Source organism: Chionomys nivalis, chromosome 25, assembly GCF_950005125.1.
Source record: "Chionomys nivalis chromosome 25, mChiNiv1.1, whole genome shotgun sequence".
In the NCBI taxonomy this organism is placed as follows: Eukaryota; Metazoa; Chordata; class Mammalia; order Rodentia; family Cricetidae; genus Chionomys; species Chionomys nivalis.
This window is the reverse complement of record NC_080110.1, coordinates 25,643,295-25,671,016: the sequence shown is the minus strand read 5'-3', so window position 1 is coordinate 25,671,016 and position 27,722 is coordinate 25,643,295. Positions and strand designations below refer to the sequence as shown.

Genomic DNA, 27,722 nt, shown 5'->3' with positions numbered 1-27,722 from the left:
AAGACAACCTGGAGGAAAACTATGCTGACCATCACTGTTGGAATTTGCATCCCGAGTATGTTAGTACTTTAGATGCGCCATGCGTGAGCAAGGATAACTTAGCCCTAGAAGGCTGCGGGCTTCCCAGTTGTCGACAGATATCTGTGGACAATTCACAGAAAGACTAAGTCTCTGAATCTATTCATGAAACAATCAGGAGCTAGATTTTTTTCTAATGGAAGGAAGATAGGTGATGAGTGGGCATTCTCCAAGTTTGGAGTTTGGAGGGAATAACTGAGAGAGACAGAACAAACAAACAAACAAACCATGAGAATGGGCAGAAGACAGGAGTGATGGATATTTTATGAATTGAGAAGATGAGGGAAAAGAACAAAATGGGGCAAAAGCGTTGATTTTCCAGAAGCCAAGGCTAACTTGTGGCATGGTCCTCGTTGGTATTAATTAGTTCTTTCCAGATCCTGGGCCATTATTTGATGTCTCATTATTTGATAAATGAGAAAGGTGAGAAAGAACAGGCCTATGATCTCTTTCTCCTTCTCCCCCATCTCTGTGCATCAGTCTACTGACCACTGAACTCATCCAAGAAAAGTCCATGTGAGATGACACGTTCAAATAAAAGAATATATATTCATATATATGCATATCAGGTGAAAATATATTCTTATCTATGTATCAGAGGAATGAATGGGCAAGTTTGGCAATCACTCTAATCTGTTAAACGCACCACATGCATAAAAAAAGGTCTTCCTGCTTATAAAGTTCAATTTGTAGAATAAATCCCATTGGACACAGGCTAAGAAGCAAATTTAGGCGGACTTCAAAGTGGCGAGCGTTCCCTGCCCTCCTGTGGTCCAGAGTGAAAACTCCATTGTTGAGAGTTGGCATGGTAAGTAGGCTTGGCCTGACATCTACGGCTGTTCACTCAGGTGCGAGAGAGGTCAACTTTTACCTCACTGAGGGCTAGTCTAGGAAGAAGAAGAAGAAGGAGGAGGAGGAGGAGGAGGAGGAGGAGGAGGAGGAGGAGGAGGAGGAGGAGGAGGAGAAGAAAGAAAGAAAGAAAGAAAGAAAGAAAGAAAGAAAGAAAGAAAGAAAGAAAGAAAGAAAGAAAGAAAGAAAGAAAGAAAGAAAAAGAAAAGAAAAAGGGGAAGGAGGGGAGGAGAAAGAATCTGGAATCTTCCACAAAATGAACAGCCTGGGTCTGTTCAGCAGCCCTTCATTAGAGGTCATTGCCGTGAAAATATCGCCCCCACCCCCAGGCCGCTGCCTTTTAAAAAGTCACTTTGGCCGGCCTCCCTGTGCAGGGATGAATTGGGAAGACCCTGGAGTGCCGGCTTACTCGTTTTATTTGTTCAGCGATATCTTCAGAAAGGCTTTGATTTTGAAACAAGAGCGAGCCAGACAGCGCCTTGACGGGACGATCAAAAAGGCCACCCATCTTCCCGGGGGAGTCTTGCTCTCATTCCTTGATGACTATCTTTCTGATTAGACTTTGGTCTTTTTTAGAAGCATTGTGTGCATCCCTCCGGTTATCTGACATGGACTTGGAGGAAGCCTGCGTTATCCGTCTTTCGGCCCCTAAGTGTCTGCTTATGTTGTTCTGAAACTGGACCCCTCATTTTTCAGCTCTCTGTTGCGGGTACCCAAGAACTGTAGAGGGTGGGTGCAGGTAGGGGTCCCCTGCCCGGTCTGTGACTCTTGAGTGCTGGAACCCACCCCTCGGAGGCGTACGTAGTTGGAGCGCCCAGCATTCGTCAATACTTAGGGCTGCCAGCCGCGGCGCAGCCGGGTCCAGGGAAAGGAGACGGGGTGGGAGGGAGGAGGGAAAGCGAGGCCGGGCTCAGGGGGTGCCTGGAAAGCTGGGCTGTGCTGACGTCACTGGGCGCGCAATTTGGCTGGAGCGCTTTAAAAAAGGAGCGTGCGAGCGGAGATGCTGCTGCGCACAGCTCAGACCGCCTGCAGCAGCAACACCCGCTCACCGCCACTGCGGCGACTGCAGCGAGGGGGGCTCCCGAGGCTGGTGTGGCCACAGCGCGCGGCACGGTCCCCACGGAGCTACTACCCGGCAGACGCCCGCCTGGCTGCAGACCCCCGGTGAGCTGCAGAAACCACTGGGGTTGCAGACGCCCGATCAACTGCAGAAGCCCGTGAAGAGGCGCCCGGAGCGTCTAGGTCTGCATCAGCCCCGGCTCTGCCCTCTACAGGCTTCCGGCTCGCAGCTCTCAGCCTCGGGCACCATGGACACCTCCCGCGTCCGCAGCATGCTCCTGTCCTTGCCCGCGCTGCTGCAGCTGGTAGCCGCCGGCAGCCAGCCGAGGCCGGACACGATGCCGCGGGGTTGCCCGTCACACTGTCAGTGTGACCTGGATGGCAGGATGCTGCTCAAGGTGGACTGCTCGGACCTGGGGCTCTCGGAGCTGCCCTCCAACCTCAGCGTCTTCACCTCGTACCTGTAAGTGTACCCCTCTCTGCGGACAGGGGACTTGGGGGAATGGGGGAAACCATGTCTGGGGTTTCCGGGTGCACGCCTGCTCTAAAGGGGCCGAGTGAGTTTGCCAAGGGCATCCTGACCGAACCTGTTCCGGCCTCCAGAGAAAAGCACGTGTCTCTGACAGAGCCTCTCCTGGCTTTCTGTACCCCAGGAGAAGTCGCTGGAAGCGCACCCGGGTCAAAAGCTGGTGCACAAGCAGCTTCCCATTGCAGCACCTGGCAGGTCGCAGGACCAGTCCCTCCTAATGTGGCCATTTGTGTGCAGAGTGAGGGGTTTGTGCTCAGGAAACCTGGAACCCGAGGGCAGGCTGCCCTACTGACTGGTCACGGGCGCGAACTCTGCATCAGGGCTGTAAAACTTTCCCTGCTAGAGAAACCCAACTTCTCCAAGCCCGGAGGGGGGGGGGGTTGCTTTGCTTTCCCGCACCGGAGTGTGATGTAACCTTTTTCTTTTCTTCTTTTTTCTTTTTTCTTTTTCTTTTTTTCTTTTTTTAAACAAAGTGATTAAAATGTGGCAACCACAAACCCCGATTAGAGCTGCCAGAACGTTATCTTTACCTTTGGCTGGCCGAACCGCCCTTTGAAGTGCCGGCGGCCACATTGTAATCTTTAACCATCTCCTCCCCCGCGGCAGCAAAGGGGAAGTGGGCTGAAGGCAGCCGGACTGGTAAACAGGGGCGCCGCAGACATCCAAAGGGGGTCCTGGAGCTATCTATCAGCCCTTGGGGGTTCTCCCAGCTTTCCTGCCCCTGCTACTGCGTCCAAATCCCCGATCATGGAAACAAGGCTTAGACTCCTTTATAAGGTGGTCTCTGAGAAGCCCAGGCAGGAGGGTAACAGGTGGTGGGGTAGATGAGGTGACTCAGAAGAAACCCAGGTCTGTGGGACCAAGATAAGTACTCCTCCCAACTCTCCCCTTCTAATCTGAAGCTCGGTTCCTTGGGGCCCAGAGACCAGATATCGAGGCTACCTTGGGGGTAACCCTATCTCTTGCACTACGAAGTGAAATTTGTGGGCTTTAATTTTTTTTTTTTTAAATCAAGACATTTCGCTGAGCCCATCCCAAATCCTGTATTGCCAGTTTCGGCTTTCTCTGATGTACCTTGGCAGGGGCTGACTGAGATGTTTGTGAGTTCCTTTTTCCCTCTGGTTAGTCGTTTGGAGGAAAGAAACACGAGGCTTGCACAATGTTCCCCCCGTTAGGCACCGAGTGCTTTTCTCGAGACAATGAACGACAGAAAATATTGTTCAACCTGTTTTAATATTGCGTCTCAAGAAAAAGACCAGCCTCCTAGGTTTCCGTCTTTTGGTGCATAGCAGACACCTTCGTGTTTCAGGAAACCGTTCGGGTCATTTTTCTTCACCTGGGTAGGATATAAAATGCCCCCCCCCAATACCCCGACAGATTTCCCTTCAACTGAACTCATTACATGTAGTGGTGTGTGTGTATGTGTGTGTGTGTGTGTGTGTGTGTGTGTGTATATATATATATATATATATATATATATATATATATGGGATGGACTTCTGCTCTGGGAAACAATCATCCTCTCATAATTTACTTTTCCTTCCGAACAGCTGGTTTACCGCAGAGTTCAGCATGCTTCCCTTCCCCCAGCTTTCCTAGTTTAACCACTATTCGAGGATAATGTGTTCTCCAGTATAGCTCGTTTCTGAGGTCAGTTTGGAGATTGCTTTTTAGAGACTAGACTATTCTTCCCCCCCCCCCGCGCCCCTAAGGAAACTGGGCTATAGGCATGTGCAATGAGCACCCCCTCGTACACATTTCAAGTATATGCATCCATGATAAAATATGCAAGCAAGTTGATAAAATGTCAGGTTCCTTTTTTTCTCCCACTTGAAGGAATGAACATTTGTTGGACTTATGTTACGAAAAGCCTAAAAATCTTTTTTATGCTATTTCCCATATACTTCCAATGTATTTAATTACCTCCTTCTCATCTCAAAGTGACAGCCACCTACTGCCCTCTGTCCCTCACTATAGACAACCTCTGCGAGTCAGGATGCTATTAGGAAGCCTGTTGTCATTGTACTCTTGTGCTATTTGTCGACAATCTGCACCCCGATGTAAGGAAACGGGCTGTCTGTGCCTTCTGAAACATTTAACTCCTAGTGTCTGTAAACAGTGGTAGACCTGTCTCTCACGTTGTGTTTCTGGAGCGGTGAGTACTGAACATAGCAAGTCGTCCTAACTGTGAAGAACCTGCCTATTCTTGTTGGTTTCTTTTTTTCTCCTGGGCACAAAATGCCAGCAGCAGCGGCATGCCCTTCACCCTGGGTTGAAGGTTGGGGTTTTCTGTTTGACAACTCAAGGGTCTTCTGTACAGACTTGGGAGTAAATGATGCCCTCTTTTGGTTCCCCCTAGTATTACCTGAACATTTCTGACGGCTGTAGATTCCCAATTCAGTGGTTCTCAGTCTTCCTCATGGCGTGGTGACCCCCCCCCCAGCCATAAAATTATTTTCATTGCTACCTCATAACAGTAATTTACTACTTTTAGGAACCGTAATGTAAATACTTTTGGAGATAAAAGGTTTATTAACAGGGTTGTGACCTATAGATTGAGAGCCACTGTAAAGGGGGTATTTTTTATTTATTGGTATTCAAGTAAATAAGCCTGTGGTTTCTTGATTTTTTATTTTGAAAAATTAAAATTTTGAAATATTTGAACGGGAGCGTTAAAATAATGATCTCACTGCCCTGGTACACAATAGTAATTAGTGACCCAGATATTTAGGTGGCATAGAAGGCTGTCTCTTACTGTTTGCAGTACGGTATCACTGTTTATTTAGTCAAAATGTTATCTCCCAGTAAAGAACAAGCGTTTTGTTTCCTTCAAACAGACTAGCTGGCAAGTTCCAGCTATAAACATTTGCCAGCTAGATTGGCCATAATCTGATAGCTGACAAAAAAAAAAAATCTGTACAGGTAAAAGTTTCCTAGTTCTCTTTATACAAGGCACAAGTGATTTATGCACCATTTTATGACCTCCCTTCCCAGAGAATGTAAATCCTAAGGCAGCCTCTACCATCACACTAAGTCTGCATTCCCAGTAGCTGGACCACTGAACATCACTGGAAACTGAACATTTCTCCTTCGGCTCTTTCCTCTCTTTCCCTCTTCTCCATCGGCCTGTTCCCCCCTCATCTACTCCCATTTGCATATGGGTCAGGAAGGTATACTCTGCAGAAAATAAGACACATGGAGAAGCTAAAACATAAAGTAGACAATAATTGTGTACAATGCTTAGTTCATCTCATCGGCGATCAGTCAGAAGCAAAGCGGTCCAAGCTAGCATCTCATCTTCTTGTGTCGAGTCATTGTAGAACATCAGATGTGGTAGTTTTCCGAGCAGGGTCATAAACGTAAACTTCTGCGTGCTAGTTTACCTGTCCTTCATCTAGTTACTGTGGCACCCAGGTAGAACGAAGGCTCAGTAAGCAGCTTTACTAGAGTTAGCAGCCTTTCCTCGCTAGTCCCCAGCCGCTCTTTCACTTTTAAAAGAAAGCTAACCCTTCCCTTAGTTGATGCTGAACAGCGTGAGCACATGGGCCACAAACAAATGTATGCTGTAGGGATAAAATGAATCAAGAGAACATTTATAGTTCATGCAGTTTGGTTGTTTCTATGTATAATTAATAAAACTGGTCTTACTAAGAGCTAATCAGAAAAATCTCAACTATATCGTGTATGACTCTAGGTTTTTACTCTAGGTTTTTACATGGCTGAACACTTAAGATACAGTTTCAAAATCTTCTTCAAAAAATTGTGTGATGTATCTCTCTGGTTCTCCTCGGACAAAGACAAAGATTTTTTTTAAGCGAAAGAAAATGTTTGTCCTTTAGAAATGGTTCCAGAGGGTTTCAGGTATGTCTTCCAATTTAGATCAAATGCAAAATGCATACCGTTTGCAGTGGCACGTGCAGGTGTTTACATCTGTCTAAAGGAGAGTAGCCATACCGTCCCTGCATTGTAATAAAGTTCTCTCTTTCCCAAGATCGGGGGCTGCAAATCCAGGAGAGATTTTGTTAATTTTCTTATGGCAGCAATTATGGATGCTAAGTGACTGGATTAATCTAAATAGTTTTTAAATGGCAAGTTATAAAACAATTTTATAACACAAATTCACAACAAACACCTTACAGATCGTGTCCAGGATGGACGTGACAGAGTTGGTGAAGCCTTGATGTGTATATAGACTAGCCAGATCGTCAGGGCCTTTCCTTCGGGCTGTATTTTCTTCTAAGTAAAGGCTGCTGAAGATGTAGCCATATTAGGAGACATGAATGAAGAAATAAGGTCCCAATGGCAGCATTCGCCCTGGAATACGCCTAAGGACGTTTAAAAACACAAACTTGTCTGTGACGTCTCATAAATCAGTTTTTAATTTGAGCTGATCGTTTTTTATGAAAATAACATTGAGCAAGTAATCCCATAAAAGCAGCAACATTAAATATGTTACAGTATATTTAGTTTTGAGCTGATACCGAATTTTGATTTTCCTTAATAAATCCTTCCTATTCTATCAAACTGAAGTATTTGACTAATTTTAACAATAAATTTAAATATGCTTGCAGTTAGCCTAAAGCACGTGCCATGGTACATAAATGAAACACTACAGTAAGCCCTACCTTGAGCAACTTTGTTAAGTCTTATTTTGTTCAAATAGTCACATAAATTTAGAATAAGTCTAAAAGTGGCATGTTTCCATGTAAACATCTCCTCCTATTGATGTTTTTGATAAATGGAAGTCTTCACAAGCAGGCAAATTCCTCCAGTATTCAGTCTGCTCACAGCCACTGCACTGTTTTCCCTGTAGAGCCTTGTTTGGTAGCTGAGAGACGTGACGCACACAAGGACTAAAGCCACACTGCTGCTGACCTCATACTCTCGCCGTTTGGTAGATTTGGTGGAATTACACTGGAGCTTGCATCTGCCTGGGAGTTCCTCCCCGCCCCCCACTCTTTCACCCCCGGTGGCTGCTTCAACTCCCTCTCTTATTTCTTATTTCACGTTATTTTCACAAACTGGATGCCCAGTAGCTGTGGAAAAGGAGAGTCCATGAGTTACAATGGAAAACTAGTTATGAAAATTTTATAATTCAACATTAATTTTGTTAGCCATAAGTTATGTGGTGGGAAGTGGGTCATTCCTATCTTAAAAATGTATTTTCTCCCATCTCTCCCAGCTGAACTTTTCTGCTACCGTGATTGAGCCCATTAGGGAGGCCTTATCTGAAAGTAGAGGAAAGAACAAGAATTGTCAGATTTCTGAAATGGAATGACATTGCCTACTGAGCACAGTGAAAGACTCTCAACGGGGTTAATATTAATGGAGGTATTATTTAAAAGATGCTTCCTCTGCAGGAATCTTTCTTCATACCCCATATATTCTATCCCCAATGAGTATACTTGAAATGGAAGACACTAAAGTGTACTCTGATATACACAATGGAGCCCATCCATGATGGCAAGATCATCCCCTTTTGGCTAAGGGGAATACTCCAGACGCAATTGCATGATGTCTGCCCTGTGCTATACGCTCTTCATTTGGCTGCAAGCTCCTGCAGGGAAGGAAGTTTTCTACTACCTGTCATGTCAGTGCTTGGCTTTTAATCAATACTCAACAAATATTTGTAGTGTCCAACTTAGCATAATCGGCTGCATTAGCTGCTGGAATCCTAGTGGCAAAAATGGACCAGAAAAAGAGAGGAGCAGTTTACAAGTATGCATGACCATTGCCTGGTCCCAACTAAAATAGAGTGAAATTAAAGTCAGCTCACATGACGCAGCAAACTATTTCAGAATGCATGAGAATGAACATATTCAGATTAAGTTGTTGCTTTAATAAAGATAATTGAAACTTACCCTGCATGCTAACACGTTGTGATGAGTGCCTGATTTTTATACTCCATAACATCTTTATCATGTAGGTACCGTTCACGACAGGAAGGTCTGCAAGTTTATTCCGAGGATGTTTCCATTGATCAAAATAGATTTATGTTTTTGGGAAACCGTCATCACGGCCAGTCTCTCAACAACACAAGAAAAACAATACTTCTAATTTCTAGTTCCGTCTCATGCTGACTGTGCACACTGTTCTTTCCAGAAGGGCAATTAATGAAGCCCTAGTAGCAAAAGTATCCCTCAAGGACTTCCAGAGCAAAGTGCAGTTTTGATTCCCCCTAAAACGAGCATTCTGGCTCATAGTATAGAGCCAGCTATCAATTTTGTAGGTACATGTCCTCTTTCTCACTACCTCAGGGGGATTGTTCTTGTCTCTGAATCTGAGTAGCTGCAGTAGTTTAAGACTATAGCAAAGACTGACAAGCTGATGAGTTAGCTTCCAGGCAAGATTCCCGTGTTTGTTTGTTTCTGTGGCTGGATCTATGGGTTGAATCAAGTCGCTGCCTTCCTTGAAATTATCTCTCAGGTGAGCATTATGAACCCCCTGAACAGGTGAATCTTTTATCCTCAGAATGAACACGATGAGTGCGTGTCACAAAAGTACCAGGATGGCTTCCTATGGTTCCGAACAGGGAGCTATTTCTCAACATAGATGACAAATAGTGTCATTACCCAGTTTAACACGAAGATCAATGTGATGTGGTCTTGTGAACCAGCTAGAAGCCCATTACATTAGAGACAACCTTCTCCTTAAGACAAAGAGCCTTGCCTGAAGTGCGTGTTTGGCTTCCTGAGGCTTTCAATTCATTTGCTATTGCAAACCTGACATACATTAATAATGGGTGACTATAACAGCAACATGATGAACCAGTGGGTGAAAATTTCACTATACATTATAGTCAGTATAAAAGTCCCCCCACTAAATAAGCACCTGTATTTGGAAAATATCGGATTCATTGGGGTACAGCCTCTAGGGTCCCTTAGAATGCTACTCCTTTGCCCTAAATTTGCAATTAACTTAATATTAAGCGTTCTTTAAACTTATAGAGCAATTACTAATTTTCAAGTATTTCACTTCTTATTCACGCATATCTGTTGTATTCCTCTTACCTTCAGAGGGAATTTTGCTTCATCTGCAGACAAGGACTGTCACCACAAGGAAGGAAAGTGATCTCATGCACACACCACACACCCCCTCACATACCCATACGAAGCGCTTCCCTTTGTGCTCCTTGCTTGGCGGAAATGATACGTACGGTCATTGGCAGGGCATGGCAGTGGAGGGACAACCCTTTGAGGGGAGGGACAGGGATGCTGCCTGTCTGAAGGAACCTGCAGTTCAGTTCAGAGGCTGAAATGCAGAAGACAGTTGTCCTGGCAAAGGGAGCCTAACTCCAGCTGAGAAGGCGCACTCCAAGCTGACCTCCCAGTCAGCCTGCCAACCAAGATTAAGCTTCCCTCAAGTGGATCCTTGTTAGCCCAGCCTTTTCCCCACTGTGGCTCATCTTTCACAACTGGAAGCCAAGTGTTGCAAACTGTTACTCAATTTTGCAGCCAAATTCCTTTGTTTCCTCCCTCCCAACACACCCCCACACACACACATATACACATTTCATGGTGACTAACATGAACGCATCTTCTTTCTAAATCCACACTGAATAGAGACTCTAAGAATTTTTACATTAAAAAAAAACTACATACACTTGTTTCCCCATCCCAAAACCTTAGTCAAATAGAGCAGGGTGTCTATTTGCTTTGCTCAAAAAGCCACAAGAGTATGCTTCTCAGGAAAGTAGAAAACCACTCATGATCTCAAGTGGAAAAAATATAAAGAATTTGCTGAATTTTTAACCTTAGTACATAACAAAGATATTATTTTAAAGTTGGTTGGTTACTGTGGCCTGTGTTAGGACATTCATTGTGTTGTGTTTGGGTTTACTCGATGTTATTTTAATGAGTTTATTGGTTCGGCACACAAAACGCCACATGGTGCTTGAAATTTTTAGGTAATAAATTTTTCTTATGAGGCATTTGCTTGAAGGAATTCTGTTATGTGATCGTAAGCTCCACAGACACAAAAGTAACTGTCCTGTTTCTATATACATAGTAGTAAGGAGCATTTGATTATGAAAGCCAAATACAACTTTCTGTGGACAGAACTGCATTGTTCAGTCATCTTTTATTAATAGACATCACAGTAAACATCAACTTCACAGTATCTGATTAATTTTCAGAATAAACTTGGAGTCATCTAGTAAAGTCTGAGATGAGAAATCTTCATTTTGTCTTCATATTTCCTGTCATAATGTGTCCCTTAGCCAACATGCCTGCAGTTGGCAGCAGGCCTCTTCTATGGTTGTTACACTGTCGACTGCCCCACAGAATAAACCAAGCAAAAGTTGACCAGAGAGGAGAAAGGGCCAGCTAAGGAAATAGGCTATGAAAGCTGGCAAAACTAAGAGACACCATGAGTGGATTCCACCAGACAACTGTCTTTGCGTGGTACATCCCGTTATTCTTCCCCATCCCTTGTGGTTGGTGACAGAGGAGGACAAAAAGGCTACATCTTCCTTATCTCTGACACTTGCCCTTCACCTCTGGCCTTCAGACTCTTAAGTGCAGAAAGAAATCTCCTAATATCAACTCTACGTGCACCAGAATTGGAGTCGTTGATTCCACCTTGGCGAAGCTACATCCATCGCTCTCCCTGATGTGATCTCAGCTTCCACAGCCTCTGTGCCCAGCAGCTGCTCTTCTCTGGGACTCTGCACAAAAGAACACAGGGGAAAGTTCAAGTTTTTTTTTTTTTCCCAGTCTTCAAGCTCGGATAGCAAAAGGAAATCCCGGTTAAGCCCGATTCTCCCAGGATGTAAGCGTATCTCGTTTGGAGAACTCAAAAGGTTTAGCCATATGATTAACTGACAGCAAGTAACCCACTTCCACCTTACAGCTGCTGGCCTTCTAGCAAAACATCCATTTCCCTAGGGTCTTAACCACTGTGAGAAGGGCTAGGTCTGGTCCCAGATGACTATGATGTAGTAATTTGATGCCATTTGCCTTAGCTGCAGAAATATCCCAGGACAAAAATACTGGGAAGGAGCAGCTCACATTGGTAGAGTTATGTGAATTATTAAGAAAAACCAATGCAGAGCTCAGAGGAATAGCCAACTATATTTATGAAAAATTTTATAAAGAATTAAAAGGGGAGGTGACAAGATGGATGAGCTTGTCGCAAAGCCTGACGACCTGAGTTTCATGCCCGGGACCCACATGGCGGAAGGAAAGAATTGGCTCTCCACAGGTGTACTGCACAGCCCCTTCCCCAAATAAATAAGTATAAAAATGAAGATAAAAATTTAAAGCTTAAAGTACTGAACAAAATATTTTATCCACAAATCGCCAGGCTGACACGCTGTGGTCAAATCACATGGCGCAGAGTTGAAATGAGAGCGTTTTATTAGAATGTTACCTTTTCTCTCCAGGTAGATTGAATTAAAATCACTGTGATGGGTTGTAGAGGTTTTTGATGAGGCAAAAGCCATGTTGACCCCTGGAATTTAGAATCAGAAAGATGTAGAAAACCAGAGAATCCAACTAACACTGTTGTCTCACAAGTGACACACATCTGTGTTCAGAAGAAGCAAGTTGTGTTCCTCAAAGTATACAGCTGGCAAAAATGGACCCAGAATCCAGGTCTCCGGAAAACCTCACACCAATGTCCCCTTTCTGGGCCATTTTGTTCCAATTTTCAAATGAAATCTGAACTCTTGGTTTCCTAGGTGATGCCAAGTATCATGTTGCTTACATCCTATGACACGGGTTTGTGTCTAAGCATGTGCCTGAATTTTAACATTGTTAAAGGTAGAAGCAGCTAGAATATCCCTACATGATGTTTTAAAAATCTGTAAGGCAAAGCAAAAAAAAAAAAAAAAAAAAAAAAACAAACATAAATCCCTCAGATTTAGCCTAAAGTACATGGATCTCCAAACTTTCTGCTCACTTTGGTTAAATATGTTTGTTGTTATTCACAGTATGTTTATGACCTTAACCTGACCAGATGGCTCTTGTCATCGACCCTGTCTCTCCCTTCGCTCTGACATCGGATCCCTTTCCAGTCTTCTCGCTTTTTGCTTCCGAACTCACTGGCTTTATTTCATCAGCCCTGAGCCATTTTTCTTTGCTGGGTCAATGGGAGCCACAGTCAAGGCTCTCAGCGACCCATCCTTCTTTGCTGCACCCTCTGCCTTATGCCAACCTTGATGCTTGTCTCGGTGCCCATGTGTAGCCTGTGGTATGCCTTCACCTTGGAAACTGTGAGATACTGTCTTTTCTGTAGCAGACGCGCCCTGATGGTCCCGATATATGATGTATGATCATCCCTGTATCATATTAGAAGCTACATTTGAGAAACACCACCTTGCTCATGTATGCCTGTTCCTGGGTTACTTCAAAGAACATGTCACTTGGTGACACAAAAGGGAGAGAGAGCTTGGCTTTCTTTCGGGCGGCCAGGTCCTGTTCCGAAACCAGTGGTTCGTCCTACCCTCATTGCGGCGACCCCCAATCATAAAGTTATTTTCGTTGGTATTTTGTAACTGTAATTTTGCTACTGTGAGGGATTGTCTATGTTTTCTGATGGTCTTAGGGGACTCTTGTCAAAAGGTTGTGCCCAAAGGAGTCGTGACCTATAGGCTGAGAACCACTGACCTAACCACTATACAAGACTTATACTTTGTCCTTTCTTAAGTATAAGGTGCCTTTTACTTTTTTTTTTAAACCACAAAATAAATGTATAAAAGAGAAAGAACTTGCCAAAAGAATATCTGCTGCAACCTTAAGCTGGATTGGCAAGGAGGGTCTTCCCTCGACACTTTGTAGACTGCCTTGTTGGTAAACGACTAACACAGAGAGGAAAAGACACTCCAAAGGTATTGTTCATACACGTATTCCTAGCTTCTCAAGTGATTTCCCAACAACGGTAGAGTAATTGTTATTATTCCCATCCTAGCGGTAAGATGATAAGACTTCTTGAGATTTCTTGAGTATGATCGCAGGCCTATGTTAAGCAACTTTGACAAGTGACTTTATGTTTCAACCTTTCATCTGAAAACTGAGCATCATAATACCTACCTTTTGGGGTTGTTCTTGAGATTTGCAGAGTAATTCACACCCCTCACTGAAGCTGCCTTAGATTCATGGTTTCCAACCTATGGGTGGCAACCCCCACGATGTCAGAGATTTGCATTGTGGTTCGCAACAGTAGCAAAATTGTAGTTAGGAGTAGCAAGGAAAGAATTTAATAGTTGGGGGTCTCTGCAACATGAGGAGCTGAATTAAAAGGTCACAGCATTAGGAAGGTTGAGAGCCTTCCTGATTTAGATGCTGGATGCTAGTTTTTGTTGCTGATATTACAGTGATCACACCGCCTTACCTCTTCTTTTTGCTACCTAAAATAGTTAAGTAATTTGACCTGAAACTTTTTTATACAAATGCAATTTTTACTGGATAAAAAGTTGACAGTGTTCAAAGAGAGAGAGAATAGCAGAGTCCCTAGTAGGTCTAGAAGAGAAAGGAAAAGAAGCAAAAGGGAACAATTTCCAGTGGTCTGGTTATCGCCAGCATTTGTTAGAAATGAAAACATCCTTTTATCTCTTATCCTTTGGATCAAACAGATAGAAGCCTCTCTGTTTTGAATGGTGTTTTATTTTGGCAGGTAGCTGTAGAGGGGTGCAAAACATCTCCAGGATTGGTGACAGCTAAGTGAGCATTTTACCTCAGAGAGCGGACTGATGGCCCAGTATTCCAGATTCTCCCCGGATTTAATGAATGCCTTTTTAACAGGATCCTGGATCCCTCTACAGAAAAGATGAGCCTCTGCTGGGCCAGTCAGCAGGTCTAAAATGAAGAGGGGAAATCATATATCTTCCTACATGTAAAAAGATAATTCTTGACTCCTAAGTAGCTGAAGAAGTAAGTTGTATAGCAGAAGGTGCATATATTTTTCAAAGCCCGAAGGAGAACTTAGCCACACCTCTAATACTCGTTAGCCAGAAGTACAGATTGAAGAAGGGGATTCTGCTGGCCTAGCTTTTTAAAACTCAGCGTAAATCGTCACCAGAGCAAAGAAGAGCAGAAGATAGCAAAATCCAAGTGATTTCAAGTTAGAAGGATAGCTACTAGACTAAGAAAAATTCCCAGGTGAAGAGGAGGGGTAAGAAGAAAGTGACAGAGGAAATGGTGACAGATTTAAAGAGTGATGGGAATTCCAAGATGTGGTCAAGTTCAAGACAGGGAGAGTGACCCTGGTGTACAGAACTGGCTGGAGAACTTAGACCCAAGCAATTCCCTCCTCTATGGAGTTGCTTAACTCTACGGGGAGAGTCCCTAGACATCAGTCAAAATCTCAATCTCTCTGTCTCTCTCTCTGTCTCTGTCTCTCTCTCTCTCTGTCTGTCTGTCTCTCTCTCTCCCTCTCTCACATACACACAGACACGGGGGGGGGGGGGACAGATACAAAGAAAGATTCATTTACACATGGAACAAAAACCAGAGAAATGCTCATTTAGGAAGAAAACAATTTCAAAATAAATGAAGTTGCTCCTTGTATAGGATGCTAAAGCCATTGGCATGCTCCACGGTGCTGGAAAATAACACCATGGTGCATCAAGACTCCAAAGAAATGAGGAGAGCAGTATGTTAAATACCCTGGTCTGTGGTCCCCAGCTTACTAGCTCTACCTAGAAACTAATATGGCAGTCTCAAAGCTCAGACTCTACAATAAGTAAACTAAATCATAATCTTGGGGAAAGGGTGGAGAAGTGAAACAGCAAAATGTTTCACTTGACGAATTCAAGCTGTCAGTCAAATTTAAAGACCTCCGGTCTAGTCTGGGTGTAGTAGTTACTCACACTTAGAATCTTAGCATTTGGTGCAGGGGAGCTAAGGCAGGATTCCAAGTTCAAGTCCAGTTTAGTTCCGTAATGAGCACGGCCTCAAAAAACAGAAGCAAACAAAAATCAAAAATAACCATGTCTGTGCAGTTCACCCAACTTATCCCATGAGTTTGTTTCAGCCCAGTGAGGTGCTGGGTATTCAGTTTAGAAAGCAAACTTCAGTCAGTTTATCTTTGGTTTTTTGAGACAGGGTTTCTCTGTAGCTTTTGGAGCCTGTCCTGGAACTAGCTCTTGTAGACCAGGCTGTCCAGCTTATCTTATAAAAGACATTTTCCTTGGGAATCGCCATATCCAAAAAATAAAGAGAGTATTTATTTTATAGAAACAAAGGAATGGGTTAAAAGGGGAAAAAGAATCATGGCTCCAGATCTGGCTGGTCCCTACACAACCGCAGAACCTCTAGCACAGAGACTTCCTTCATCTCAGGTTTTGCATCTGTGCCATAAGAGAAGCAGGCACTGCCCTGAAGGCTCTTCGTTCCCAGCATCAGTCAGCCTGACGTTTGTGGGGATTGTGGCAGGGCAGGTGTAGCCGGATTACAGAAAACTGGAGGTTTCTCCACACTCACACCCCTCCTTTTGGTTTCTCCAGCTCAGCCAGAAGCAGGGGCTCCTCTCCAGCAAGGAGCACTACTTAAAATGTCTTTGTTTTACAGTTTAGAGGGGGCTCCCCATAGGTAGCCTCAGGAGCCCCTTCATTTCATTAACATTAAATCAACAAGACCTTCTTTCTGCTTCTCTGTAGCAGGATTAATGGATTTGGGGATGATTTGGGCATCTCTGAGCTAAAGCTCTTGCTGAGAAAGCTAGCAGGCTTGACTAATTCCCAGAACTGCTAACTTCATAAACTCACTTTAGGCTTTTAACTTTGACCTGAAGATAAAAGATAACGGCTTCACACTGCTACATGTGACAGCGTGCTGTTCATGATGCATCAAAAAATTATATCAAAAATGACACACTATTTGATAAAAATCACACTGTAGGCGGCATATGATTTTTTTATGCTTGGGAAAATACCCAGTTCTGTGCATGTCAAAAGGCACCCTCCTAAAAACTGAGCGCGAAATATATCTATAAAATAATCCTGACAGTTCTGTATGTACATGTTAAGCAGGAAGATGCATGTTTTCGTTACCATAGATAGGCTAATAGGAGATGCAGCGATGTGAAGCTATGGCATAAATGCTGAATGTAATGTTTCTCCTAATAAGCAAATCTGCCGACTATATAAGACCAGATACTGTCCCTAAAGAATTTCCCTACATAACCATTCATACTTTTAAAATTCCAAGCAACCTTAAATTGGATTCAGAGAACTCTGAATAAAGGAGAAAAGGGGGAAAAAATACAATATTTCCAGACCATCTGACAAGACTCCATGAAAAGCTTTTGATCAAAGGGTCTTAAGTACACTCTACTGGTGTGACAAACAACATTTTTATCCCTTTATGAGATTTATTTTTTTCTTCTGAAAACTGCAGTGACCAGGGTATGGTTCGTGAAAGAAAGCTGGCAGGCTTGTGTTCTTTGATTCCTAATTAACACCTTCGGTCTCAAAAGAGAACCAACAGAATACCATAAAATGTTGCAGCTGCATTGTGATTCCGCTTGGTTGGTTTGTTAAAAGTTGGCTGCGCATTGGCAACTGCAATAAAGGAAAAGCTCAATGGATGTTTTGTATTGTGCCCGCTGAAGTGGAAGAAGGCAACCATTTTAGTTTTCAAATGGGCAGCTGCAGAGGGAGGTTTAAATGGAGCTAAGTGCAAGATTTACTGTTAATTTATAGTAAATAAATGGTGAAAATTAAAATAACTTTCCAGTCTTTACAGCCACATCGCAGAAAGGTTGGGGGGAAATTATTAAGGACAATAATTTTGAAACTTCTTAGCAACTGGTTTGCAGAATTCGTCAACAAGGAATAGCATTCATTTTTTTTAAAAAAAAAAATCAAAATAGGCTTTTTTGAAAGGGACAAGAAAGCCAAAGCCTTAGAAACTAGCCATTCCCCTTTAAAAGGTAAAGATATATCTTTCCTGTCCTTGGTAATAGAACTCCCTTGTTCCATTTTGCGGAATCCCTAAAATTTGTTCAGGTGGGAACTGAATAAGATTCCGTGCACCCCCATCTCGCTTATTTTAGAGAGCATGGAGTTGAATTTTGCCTTGGGTAAGGGAATAAAGGAGGCATTTAACTCTAGTCAGATAAATCTCACTCACTTTCAAAAATGCAATTAAGGAAATATGTAAATCTAGATGTTTCATCAGCGCTAGCTAAGGGGTTACTAGTTTTTTCCGAGCACAATGGCTGAACTAAAGGACTTCGGTGTCTATGTAAGAACCATTGTCCAAGCTACAGACCCTGCTGGAAACAGAGTCTGGTCTGGCCGTGGGAAATACCTACATATTTAACACAGGCCCTAGTTCTGAGAGAAATGGGATGGAAGAGAAAGTATGGAGATTTGACTCTTGCATCCTAATCAACCATGATCTGCCTAATTTGCTTTGATCAAAAAGTAAACTAATTTTTCTGTGAGCTAGCTAAAAATAATGAGTGGGGTGCGGCTTTCGTGCTGTTTCAAAGGGCCTGAAGGGGACCGGAAATTGAAATGGTGGGGTTTACGTGCATCTTTTCAGCTCATCTGAGAGCGTTGCTCATTCAAAATAGGATATTAACACAGAAGAAAAACCCCCAAGTCCAAACTGCTTCACCAAGAGTAAAACAATCACAGACCCAGTGATCTGCCATGTTCTATAACAAGGCAAAAGTATTAAAGGGGATTTATAATGGTGTAGTCCTGTTCTTTCCTGAGGACGCCTTTACCCTTGCGTGAAAAGGTTCGGCTTGATGGTAGTCTGAAAACCGTGTTGGTGGTTCTTGCAGAGCAAGCTTTCCTCCGCGGGACGGTTGGCTTTGTTGATTTGAACCCTAAGCTGTCGTCTCTAAATCACACAGGTGCAGCTGGCTTGAGTTTGCGCAGTCGTGGGCTTGCTAGGGTAGGATCTGAGATCAAACTGTTGAACTCATCAGGAATCTGACTCCACAGATACTTCCATTTCGCAGCCTGGCTTGTCATGTCTGCCCCAGCATTTTCAACCTCAGCCCTCCTGCTTCCTCCTCTCCTGCTTCTCAGAACCCCAGACACAAGTAGTTGTTAGATAAGAAGGAAAGGGGTCTGGAGGATGGAATTCTATTCTGTTTCTTTTCAGAGAAAGCTACCATGTAGCGTTCCTTCTTTTCTTGTTGATATGACCTCTATGTTACTCCATTAACCAAACTGTTGTACTAGATATGGTATCTGTAACCCTGCTGTAAATTTAATTGCCCCTCCGCCCCCCGCTAATCTCCTTTGCTAAGGTTCTTAAATACCAAAGAGTTCATTTCAGGTTGCGGTGTAATATGTCTAATAAAATGAATGGATCTTTTAAAAGAAAGATTGGAGTTCATTAGGTTGCAACGCTGTTTTCGCTCTTCCAGTGAAATACAGCTACAGAAACCACTACTTCAGAATAATTCCAGAGGAAGCTTTAAGCTGGAGGTTCAAGAACACTGTTCTACCTTGCTTTTTGTTTTGTTTTGCTATTATTACAATTTGGTTAACATTTACTAGTGTATTTCTCCTTTTAAAAAGAAATTTGTAGTCAACAAAAATCTTAACTCCTTTATCATTGTTCTAAAAGTTCTTAGTAATAGTTTTATTTTTAATGCAGACAAGACTGTTTTTACTTTCTTGCTAACATTCCTAGTTCTAAAGATGATGACAACCAGTTCGAATAAAAAAGCCAACACAAGGCTTTGAGAAAGACCTTTAATGTCGTTGTCATCCCGTTCCTGCACCTTCCTTCCTTCATTCCCTCATAGAATGATACTTTCTTTTGTCTGTAGAGTACCAGATGCTAAGCATGTAACAGTGTGCAATATGGATCCAATTTGTAGGGAAAACCAACGTTAAGCAACTTCCTTAAAATTTTAAGATTGTGATGGTGAACTGGAGGACCATAAAAGAGAACTTGGCCTGGTCCTGGTGGTGCTGAAGAGGAGTTCCCTCAGAAGGTTTAATCTAGAACCTGGGGCATAAGTTGGAGAGAGTATTGAGGGCCGAGGTTCCTACAGAGTCATCCTAGCTCCGTTCTCACCTGTCTCTGCAGTAGGCAGCGTGGAGGTCAGAACCAGCAAGCACCCCGCACTAGGGAGGTCTTAAACACAGCTAGTCCTCGGGATGGGCTCCTCCTGTATGACCTGACCTCTCATCACCATGAGCCCCGCCACACAAATATTTTTAAATGAGTTTTAAAGCAGAGGGCTCCTCAGTTATGCGCTAATCTCATCAACGTGCCTTCTGCCTTACTGCATTGTAAGCTAAGCACACCTCAGTCTTTCCAGTACTCCTGAGACAAAATTGTGAATTCATTTCTTTGTTTCTATAGCCTGAAAGGAAGAGAGGTCATGATGTCTGAGCTTCTATGCATTTTTGCTGCCTTAGGTAGGAACAGAAAACACAGGGAGCTAGAATCCTACTGTGGTGTGGAGATGGATGGCAAGATGTTACCTCTGTCTCCCCTGTAACTCCAAGGAAATCCTTCAGGTTCTTTTGTTGGCTTATTTGTTTGTGTGTTTGATTGTGGAAAACCTAAGGAAGGGTACACAGTTATCCATTGGTCCAATTACTCAACTAAGATTTATGTTTCACTAGCAACCAGACGGGTTCTAGAGTCAGAACGAACAGCAATGATGCATAAAAAGAGAAGGCCTCTGATCCGACAGCTCAGTTGTTAACGGAGTAAGATGCCGAAAGTGGATCATAGTGGTTGAGAATGTGTTTGTGGTCAGCCATGTGCCATGTGTTCAGTCTGGAATTGAGGATTTCCCACACAGGCTCATTCATGGTTTTGAATGTGTGGCTCACAGCTGACAGTGCTACTTTTAGAGCTTTAAGACGTGGGGGCTGAGGGTCTGAAGAGATGGCTCAGCCATTAAGAGCACTGACTGCCCTTCCAGAGGACCCAGGTTCAATTTCCAGCACCCACATGTCAGTTCACAACTGTCTATAACTCTAAGATCTAAGATTTGACACCCTTACACAAATAGACATGCAGCCAGTGTACATAAAATAAGAATAAATTATTTTTATTATTTTTAATTGATTTTTATTAAGCTCTACATTTTTCTCTGTTCCCCTTCCTGTCTCTCTACTCCCCTTCAACCCTCTCCCAAGGTCCCCATGCTCCCAACTGACTAAGGTGATCTTATCTTTTTCTACTTCCCACGTAGATTAGATCTATGTAAGTCTCTCTTAGGATCCTCATTGTTGTCTAGGTTCTCTGGGATTGTGATTTGTGGGTTGGTTTTCTTTGCTTTATGTTTAAAAACCATTTATGAATGAGTACATGTGATAATTGTCATTCTGAGTCTGTGTTACCTCACTTAAAATGATGTTTTCGAGCTCCATTCATTTGCCTGCAAAATTCAAATGTTATTTTTTTCTGCTATATAGTATTTTATTGTGTGAATGTACTACATTTTCCTTATCTATTCTTCGGTCAAAGGATATTTAGGGTATTTCCAGGTTCTGGCTATGACAAACAATGCTGCTATGAGCACATGTCCTTGTGGCACAATTGAGCATCCTTTGGATATATACCCCAAAGTGGTATTATTTTTAAAAAGAAGTGGGGACTAGTTGGTGAAATGCGTGACTAGGAAAGGGCCTCTGCCTCAATGATTCCTCTGCTATGAACTAGGCTGCCCCTCACATACCTTTCTTGACAAGATGGATTCCAACCTTCTGAGACTGTGAGCTGAAATATATTTTTTCTCCCTTTGCTATATCTAGTATTTCATTATAATGAAGGAAAGGTAATACTAAAAAATGTCACCAGGAAGAGGGATTGGTGTGGGTTAATGGTCTGTATTCTGTCAATTATATTTTAAATAAATGCTGATTGGCCAGTAGCCATGCAGGAAGTATAGGAAGTAGAGGTGGGTCAATGAGAACAGGAAAATTCCTGGAAGAAGGAAGTCTTAGTCTGCAGTCGTGACCCAGCCCCAGAAGCAGCAAGATGTGACTGCCTCGCGGAATAAGGTACCGAGCCACGTGGCTAACATAAACAAGAACAATGGGCTAATATATGCTATAAGAGTTAATAAGAAGTCTGAGCTACTAGGACAATCAGTTTATAACTAATGTAGACCTCTGTGTGATTTCTTTGGGACTTAATGACTGCAGGAACTGGGCAGGACAGAAAACCTCGGACAACAAGAGATCCCTGCTGTGACTAAACCTCTGTGCCTCTTAAGTCTTTAGACCTGGTTTACGAAAGAGGAACGTGGAAGCATTTGGAGATGCAAGCTAGACAAGACCTAGGATGCTGTAAGAAGAGCTCACCAGTTGTAGTCGGAGTGTTGAAGACCAGAATGCTGATAGAAATGTCAGTGGTGAAGAGGGCATCAAATTTCACATGGAGGAGTTACTATTGGGAACGGGACAAGAGGCATCCTTCCCTATCCCTCCCTGCTGCATTCTGGTGAAGAATTTGTCGACCTTCTGCCCGCATCCTGAAAATTCAGCCGAGAGATTTTTCAAGACAGCCTAGTCCACAGGCAGCGGCACAGAGGTGCGGCGTGCTTCAGCCAGCTTTATAGTGCGAATGGGGAGCAATGAGGAGGGGTGAGCAGCAGGATGTGAAAGATTGCGGGTGGGCTTGCAGCTGTAGGCAAAGCGTGAGCAGACAGTGCTGTGGGGATTGTTACCACGGCTAACAGCATTGCAGTGAAGCTTTTGCGCTCTGCACTGGAACAATAGCAAACGTGTTTGGACAGCGAGCTTGCCTGTTGAAGCGCTGAAAGGTGTAAAAACTAGAAATTCATTTAAAAGAGTTGTTTTTTGGTTTTTTTGTTTTTTTTTTTGAAAGAAAGTTCTTTCAAAAAAAAAAAAAACGAAAGAATGCTAGCTGGGCATTGGTGGTGCACACTTTTAATCCCAGTACTTGGGAGGCAGAGGCAAGCAGATCTCTGATGAGTTCGAGGCCAACCTTGTTTACAGAGCGAGTTCAAGGACAGCCTGGGCTACACAGAGAAACCCTGTCTTGAAAGACAGAAAGAGAGTGAGAGAGAGAGAGAGAGAGAGAGAGAGAATGAAGGAATGCAAAAAAACAAAAAAAAAAACTCTGTTGACAAAAGTCTACCTAGGGAATTGTTTTCCTGACTTAGACACTCAAAAGGCCCCCATAGCCATGATCCAAAGGGACCTGGTTTCTTCTCAAGATAGTCGAGGAACTAGCATCATCCACATGGTGCTCCTTTTATAGGTATGCATACTGCAAGAATTACAAGGTCATAGAGTTTTATATCAAGTTTTTGAGAGAAAAGCCTACAGTGCCAGGAAATGTATCTTGGGGTCAGAGTTCCTGGTTCCCTGAAGAGAGAGCAGGCAGGCTATGTGTCAAAATTTGCGGGGAGCGCTTCTGCGCTAGAAGTTGAAATGCTTCCCAGAAGATCATGTGTATTAGCCAGTTTTTGTCACTGACAGAAAATACCACCGTAGACAGCTTGAATGGAGGAAAGATGAAATTGACCCATACTTTGAGATGTTTCAGTTCAAGCTTGCTGTGTTGTCTTTGGACCATTGATGGGCAGGACCAGATGGTGGAAAGGCATGCTGGGGAAGAGTTTTTTTTTCTTGTCTTAGCACAATCAGGAGGAAGAGAGAAGAGGCCAGGAACAAGGTATATCTTTCTAAAGCATGCCCAGTGACCTACTTAATCCAGTTGGATTCCATCTCCTTGCTTCTGCCACATCCCAGCAGTGCCGTCAGGTTAAGAATTCATCAAGGGATTAATCTATTGATTCCATTCAAATCCTCAGTATCCTGTCACTTCCCACAAACCTGTCAGTCAAGCCTGCAACACATGAGCCAGGTGGGAACATTCAGATCACACAGTCTGCTACTGGAGGATAGCATATGAGGGGCGTGTCATCCAGACGGCTCGATCCACATCAGTAAAGATATAGGAAGGACTTTTCTCTGTGCAGAAATATTTTCAGATTTGCTGAATAAAGCAAAAATGGCTTGAAATGAAGCTTGCCAATGTCCCCTCACACACGCGCACACACACTCACACACACCTTCTCCTTCTCCTGAAAAGAAAACTGCAAACCAGGTGGTGGTGATGCATACCTTTAATCTCAGCACTCAGGAGGCAGAGGCAGGTGGATCTCTGTGAGTTCAAGGCAGCCTGATCTACAAGAGCTAGTTCTAGGACAGGCTCCAAAGCTGCAAAGAAACCCAGTCTCAAAGAAACAAACAAAACAGAAAAATGGAAAGAAAACTGCAAGCTTAGAGGATAATTTGGCTAAACATAATAATGCTTAGTACCAGTCACAACTTCTCCCACTAAAGAGAGTTTTCAGGTCCTTATTCAGCCTTTTCTGAATAATGGGACCTTCGCAGCTCTCCAAGACTTACGCACTCCTGTCTTCAGTAGCCACTGGTAAATTATATGCTTAAGAGGTACCATTTACCCCTTCTGATCTGTCATCTGTAAATGAGAAAATGTATCCCATGCCCATTTTAGTACAAACATTGGCCTGTATTAATAATAAGGCAACTTAACCTGTGCATGATTGCTCAGGCATGCTTAACACAGAGATGTTGCATGCCCCTGAGCCAGTGGAAAGGGGGAACCCCAACTGGCTTCCTCGCTCACACTCACCTACCTCCAATTCTCCCATCTCCCTTGCACAGTGACCTTATTTTCCGTCATCCTTACGCCCCTCCATCTCCTACAAATGTAGCGTTGGTTTCCTGAGCAGTAACTATAGTGGAGTCTATAGATCACTTCCTTCAGATAGAGATTGCTGGGCTTCCAGGGACCTCTGAGCCCACCCTCCCTCTTCTCTCAGGTCTCAAAACTAACATGCCCTACCTCTTTCCAAATCCGATCTTGAATTCGCCATCCCATCTCCCCTTTAGTTTCTGGGATCCATAGCTTTGATCTTTTGCCAATTTTTACTGCGCCTGTGCCGTTTGCGGTGCCACGGGAGGACACAAACGACGGTATTACCGATCCTCTTCTAGAAGCCTGAGGTGAAAAATGTTGGCGTCATTCCAACAGTATTAAACTTAGTAACTTGCCATGCTGTCCTCAAGGACAATATCGCCGTGCTCCTATACTTCCTCGGCGTCTCCTGTTTACCGTCACATCTCTCGGTGCCAAGCACAGTGCCTGACACATTCGGGTCGCAGATAAACATCTATAAAATGAAATGGCAGATTCCTCAGTCCAGCAGTCAAACGCTGTCCCTCTGCTCAGCAGCTTCCTCCAACTCCTTCTCTTTGGTCTCCTTCCTCTGTCTGCCGCCGTCCTTGAAAGGGAGGCTGGATTCTTTGCCACTGACTCCTTACCACCCACGCACTCTTCCATCCCCTTTGAAACCAGCCTGCCACCCCCGCCAGCCACTCAGCTGACATCACCTTCCTCAAAGGCCGCCAATGGTTCCCAATCGCCATATCCAGATGGCCTTCTTTCGGCCCCCAGGCTTCCTGGCTGTGAGACCTCAGACTCTGCTGCCCATCTCTTCTTCCCCGTCCTGAGCAGAGTGAGTGGAGGGTTCCAGCTTCAGATAGTACACGTTTTGGAATGTGTCAGGTCTGGGTATGGCCACAGTCCAAAGTTCAGTCTCCTTATCTGTAAAATGGGGTTAATAAAGTATGTCATTTGTGTCTGGCACACGACTGATTTGCCTTCTGATCCTCTCTTTGCCTCCCTCTCATTCTGCACAGATTCTGCCGCCAGACTAATCTTTCTAGAGTGGATGAGTTTACATCACTCACCCAGGGGCTAGAAACAGCAAAGGCAGAGGCCTGCTTTCAAGACCTCCGAAGTCAGCTCAGAGCATGCCCAACTGTAACCCAGCAACAGCCCCCTGTATCCCTTGGTCCTTAACTAGCTGTCATTTAAGTAACCATTTAGCCAGAGTCTTAGTATAGCTTCTTCATCAAAAGAATGAAATATTGGTTTCATCTAAAGCCAAAGCGCTTAGCTCTAAAATGGTAATGATGGTTACCTTTCTAACCCAATTTTTCCTCGTGTTCCCATTCAAGTTTCCCATACTGTTCGTGGAAACTGGGCTGGACCCCATTTCCACTTAACTGTCAGTCCTCCTTCCTCCAGTCCTCTGGCCGAAGTGGCTCCATTCCCACCTCTATGCAGGAAACTCTGCCAGACTCCCCTCGAGTGCCCTCTCATCTCCGTGGCTGGGGAAATGGTCCTACCACTGACGTCAGATATTCCCTTTGGGACCACTAAAATTTTCTCCTCTCTCTTCCATGCCCCCCTGGCTGAACCTCTGCACATCAGCCAGTCTGTCTTCCTCTGGCCAACCTTGGCCGAGCTGTACCTTATTAAAGATAGGCCTGCCTAAAAATGGTTTTCTCAAACTCAACATGCCTATCCAGGGCTTCACAGTGCTTCATCCAGATGTTCCGGATTATGTTAGCTCTCCCATCCACCAGCCAGTCTACAGCACAAATTCCTGCCAAAGAGGCTGAAGCTGTATGGGACGCAAACTCCTTAATACTAATTGTATTATTAACCAGATAACGACTTTATATGTTAACCTTAAATGAACAAACAAAACAAAACAACAACAACAAAAAAAACCAACAACAACAAAAAACCCTCAACTGTTTTATGTGACTGCACATTTTATCACTTAACTTAATCAACTTTGCATAAGTATTTGAATATATTTGCATATTGCATGCCAGCCCACTGGTTCATAATGGTACCAGAAAAGGGGGTATAGATGTTGTTGATCTGGTAGCTCTGGAAATAAACCCAAGCACCTGTTCTGAGGTGGTGACCCAGGTACCCAGGATTGCTGATTGCACAGTCTTTGTTGTTGTTGTTTTTAACAACATGTGAATTGTTCGTTTTTGTGATTAAGTTAGTTCTTGGATAATTTAATACATGCATTTAATGTCATATGGGGCCTCACTTATGTAGCCTTGGCTGATGGAGAACTCACTATGTAAACCGGACAAGCCTCTCATTATAAAGATCACTGCTTCTGCCTCAAGTGCTGGGACCACAGGCATTTGCCACCATGGCCAGCTGGGCCAACCATGTGACCGTCAGATTGGGAGTATCCATTGGAGCTTAGTGGAGTCACTAGTGTGCACATGACTGAAGACAAGGACTGAGGGCAGCGACTCCCCCTTTTGTTGAATCTGTGATCACGCGGTAGTTCAGCAGTGAGAGATAATGACCCCTGAGTTCCTCCATCTTTGACTGGCTATTGATGGACCATTTTGCATAGTCTCTGAATTGTGCAGGGTGCAACTGAACAGCTGTAGGAAGCCACCCAGAGTAGATTCTGATGACACATATCCTTACCTAGGTTTTAATGTCACTTAAAAACGTTTGAGTTGGAGGGCACCAGACTGACCCAGAGAAAAATTGAAAGAGAGAAAAATCACGACGGGCTTAAGAAAATCAGAATCATACCACCATATACTCCAATTATGAGTCTAGAGTACACAGAACTGGAATGAATCCCAAGTTCAAGGTAAAGTGAATTTTAATAGGCTAGAGGTCAGGAGGACATTGTGTGCTACTTGAACAAGTGCATCCAATGTCGTATCGTTTAGATCGATTTCAGCAAGATTTAATTTGAAAAGTCTTTGAACTTTCATTTTTAGTTTTCCCTTGATTTTTATGTTTGAATGTCAAAGTTGGGGGTGTATCTCAGTTGGTGGCATGCTTGGTTGGCAGGGACAAAGCCCTGAGACCCACAATAGCACTATATAAATTTACTGTAATACTCCAGAAGTAGAGGGAGGATGATGGAGACTTCTGGTGATCCTCCAGGATATAGCAAGTGCGAGGTCAGCCTGGAATCCATGAGACCTTGTCCTTTATAAATAAATAAATAAGACAGAAGTGAAGGTTAGAAAAGAAACCCTCCCTGGAAACAGGTTTGGATTTGGAAATTTGAAGACAGAAAAATTTTCATGTGTAGGAGGATTCGCATGGAGGAAGGATTGGATAGGAGGTGCCATTGAACTGAGTGAGGTCATCGAGATCCTACGGAGAATACTGAGCTCGGGGTGGCCCTCAAAAGTCTCCCTCCATAATCTCAGGCTGACTGAGCCCCTCTCTCTCCTCAGAGTATGGCCTTGAGCAACGAGAACGGCACCAACCAGTCTCTGGGGGCTCTAGCTGCGGGATGAAAAACTGAGTCTGAAGGATGCGGCTGGGGGGTGGGGCATTAGCATCACTTCTTCCTCTGGTCTAGGAGAGCGAGGGGACAGGCATCAGAGTTCACATCTCAAGGGAGTCAGAGCTACGCTAAA

General features: G+C 43.7%; 1 protein-coding gene across 1 annotated transcript in view; it reads left to right on the top strand.

Moving 5' to 3' along the window:
* Positions 1-2,095: 2,095 nt before the first annotated feature.
* Lgr5 (leucine rich repeat containing G protein-coupled receptor 5) overlaps positions 2,096-27,722 on the top strand; it is a 127,505-nt gene continuing 101,878 nt past the window's right edge. Inside the window, exon 1 of the mRNA XM_057757861.1 lies at positions 2,096-2,449. Within this exon, the coding sequence (XP_057613844.1) occupies positions 2,235-2,449 (215 nt within the window). The 5' untranslated portion in view covers positions 2,096-2,234. The remainder of the gene's footprint in view (positions 2,450-27,722) is intronic.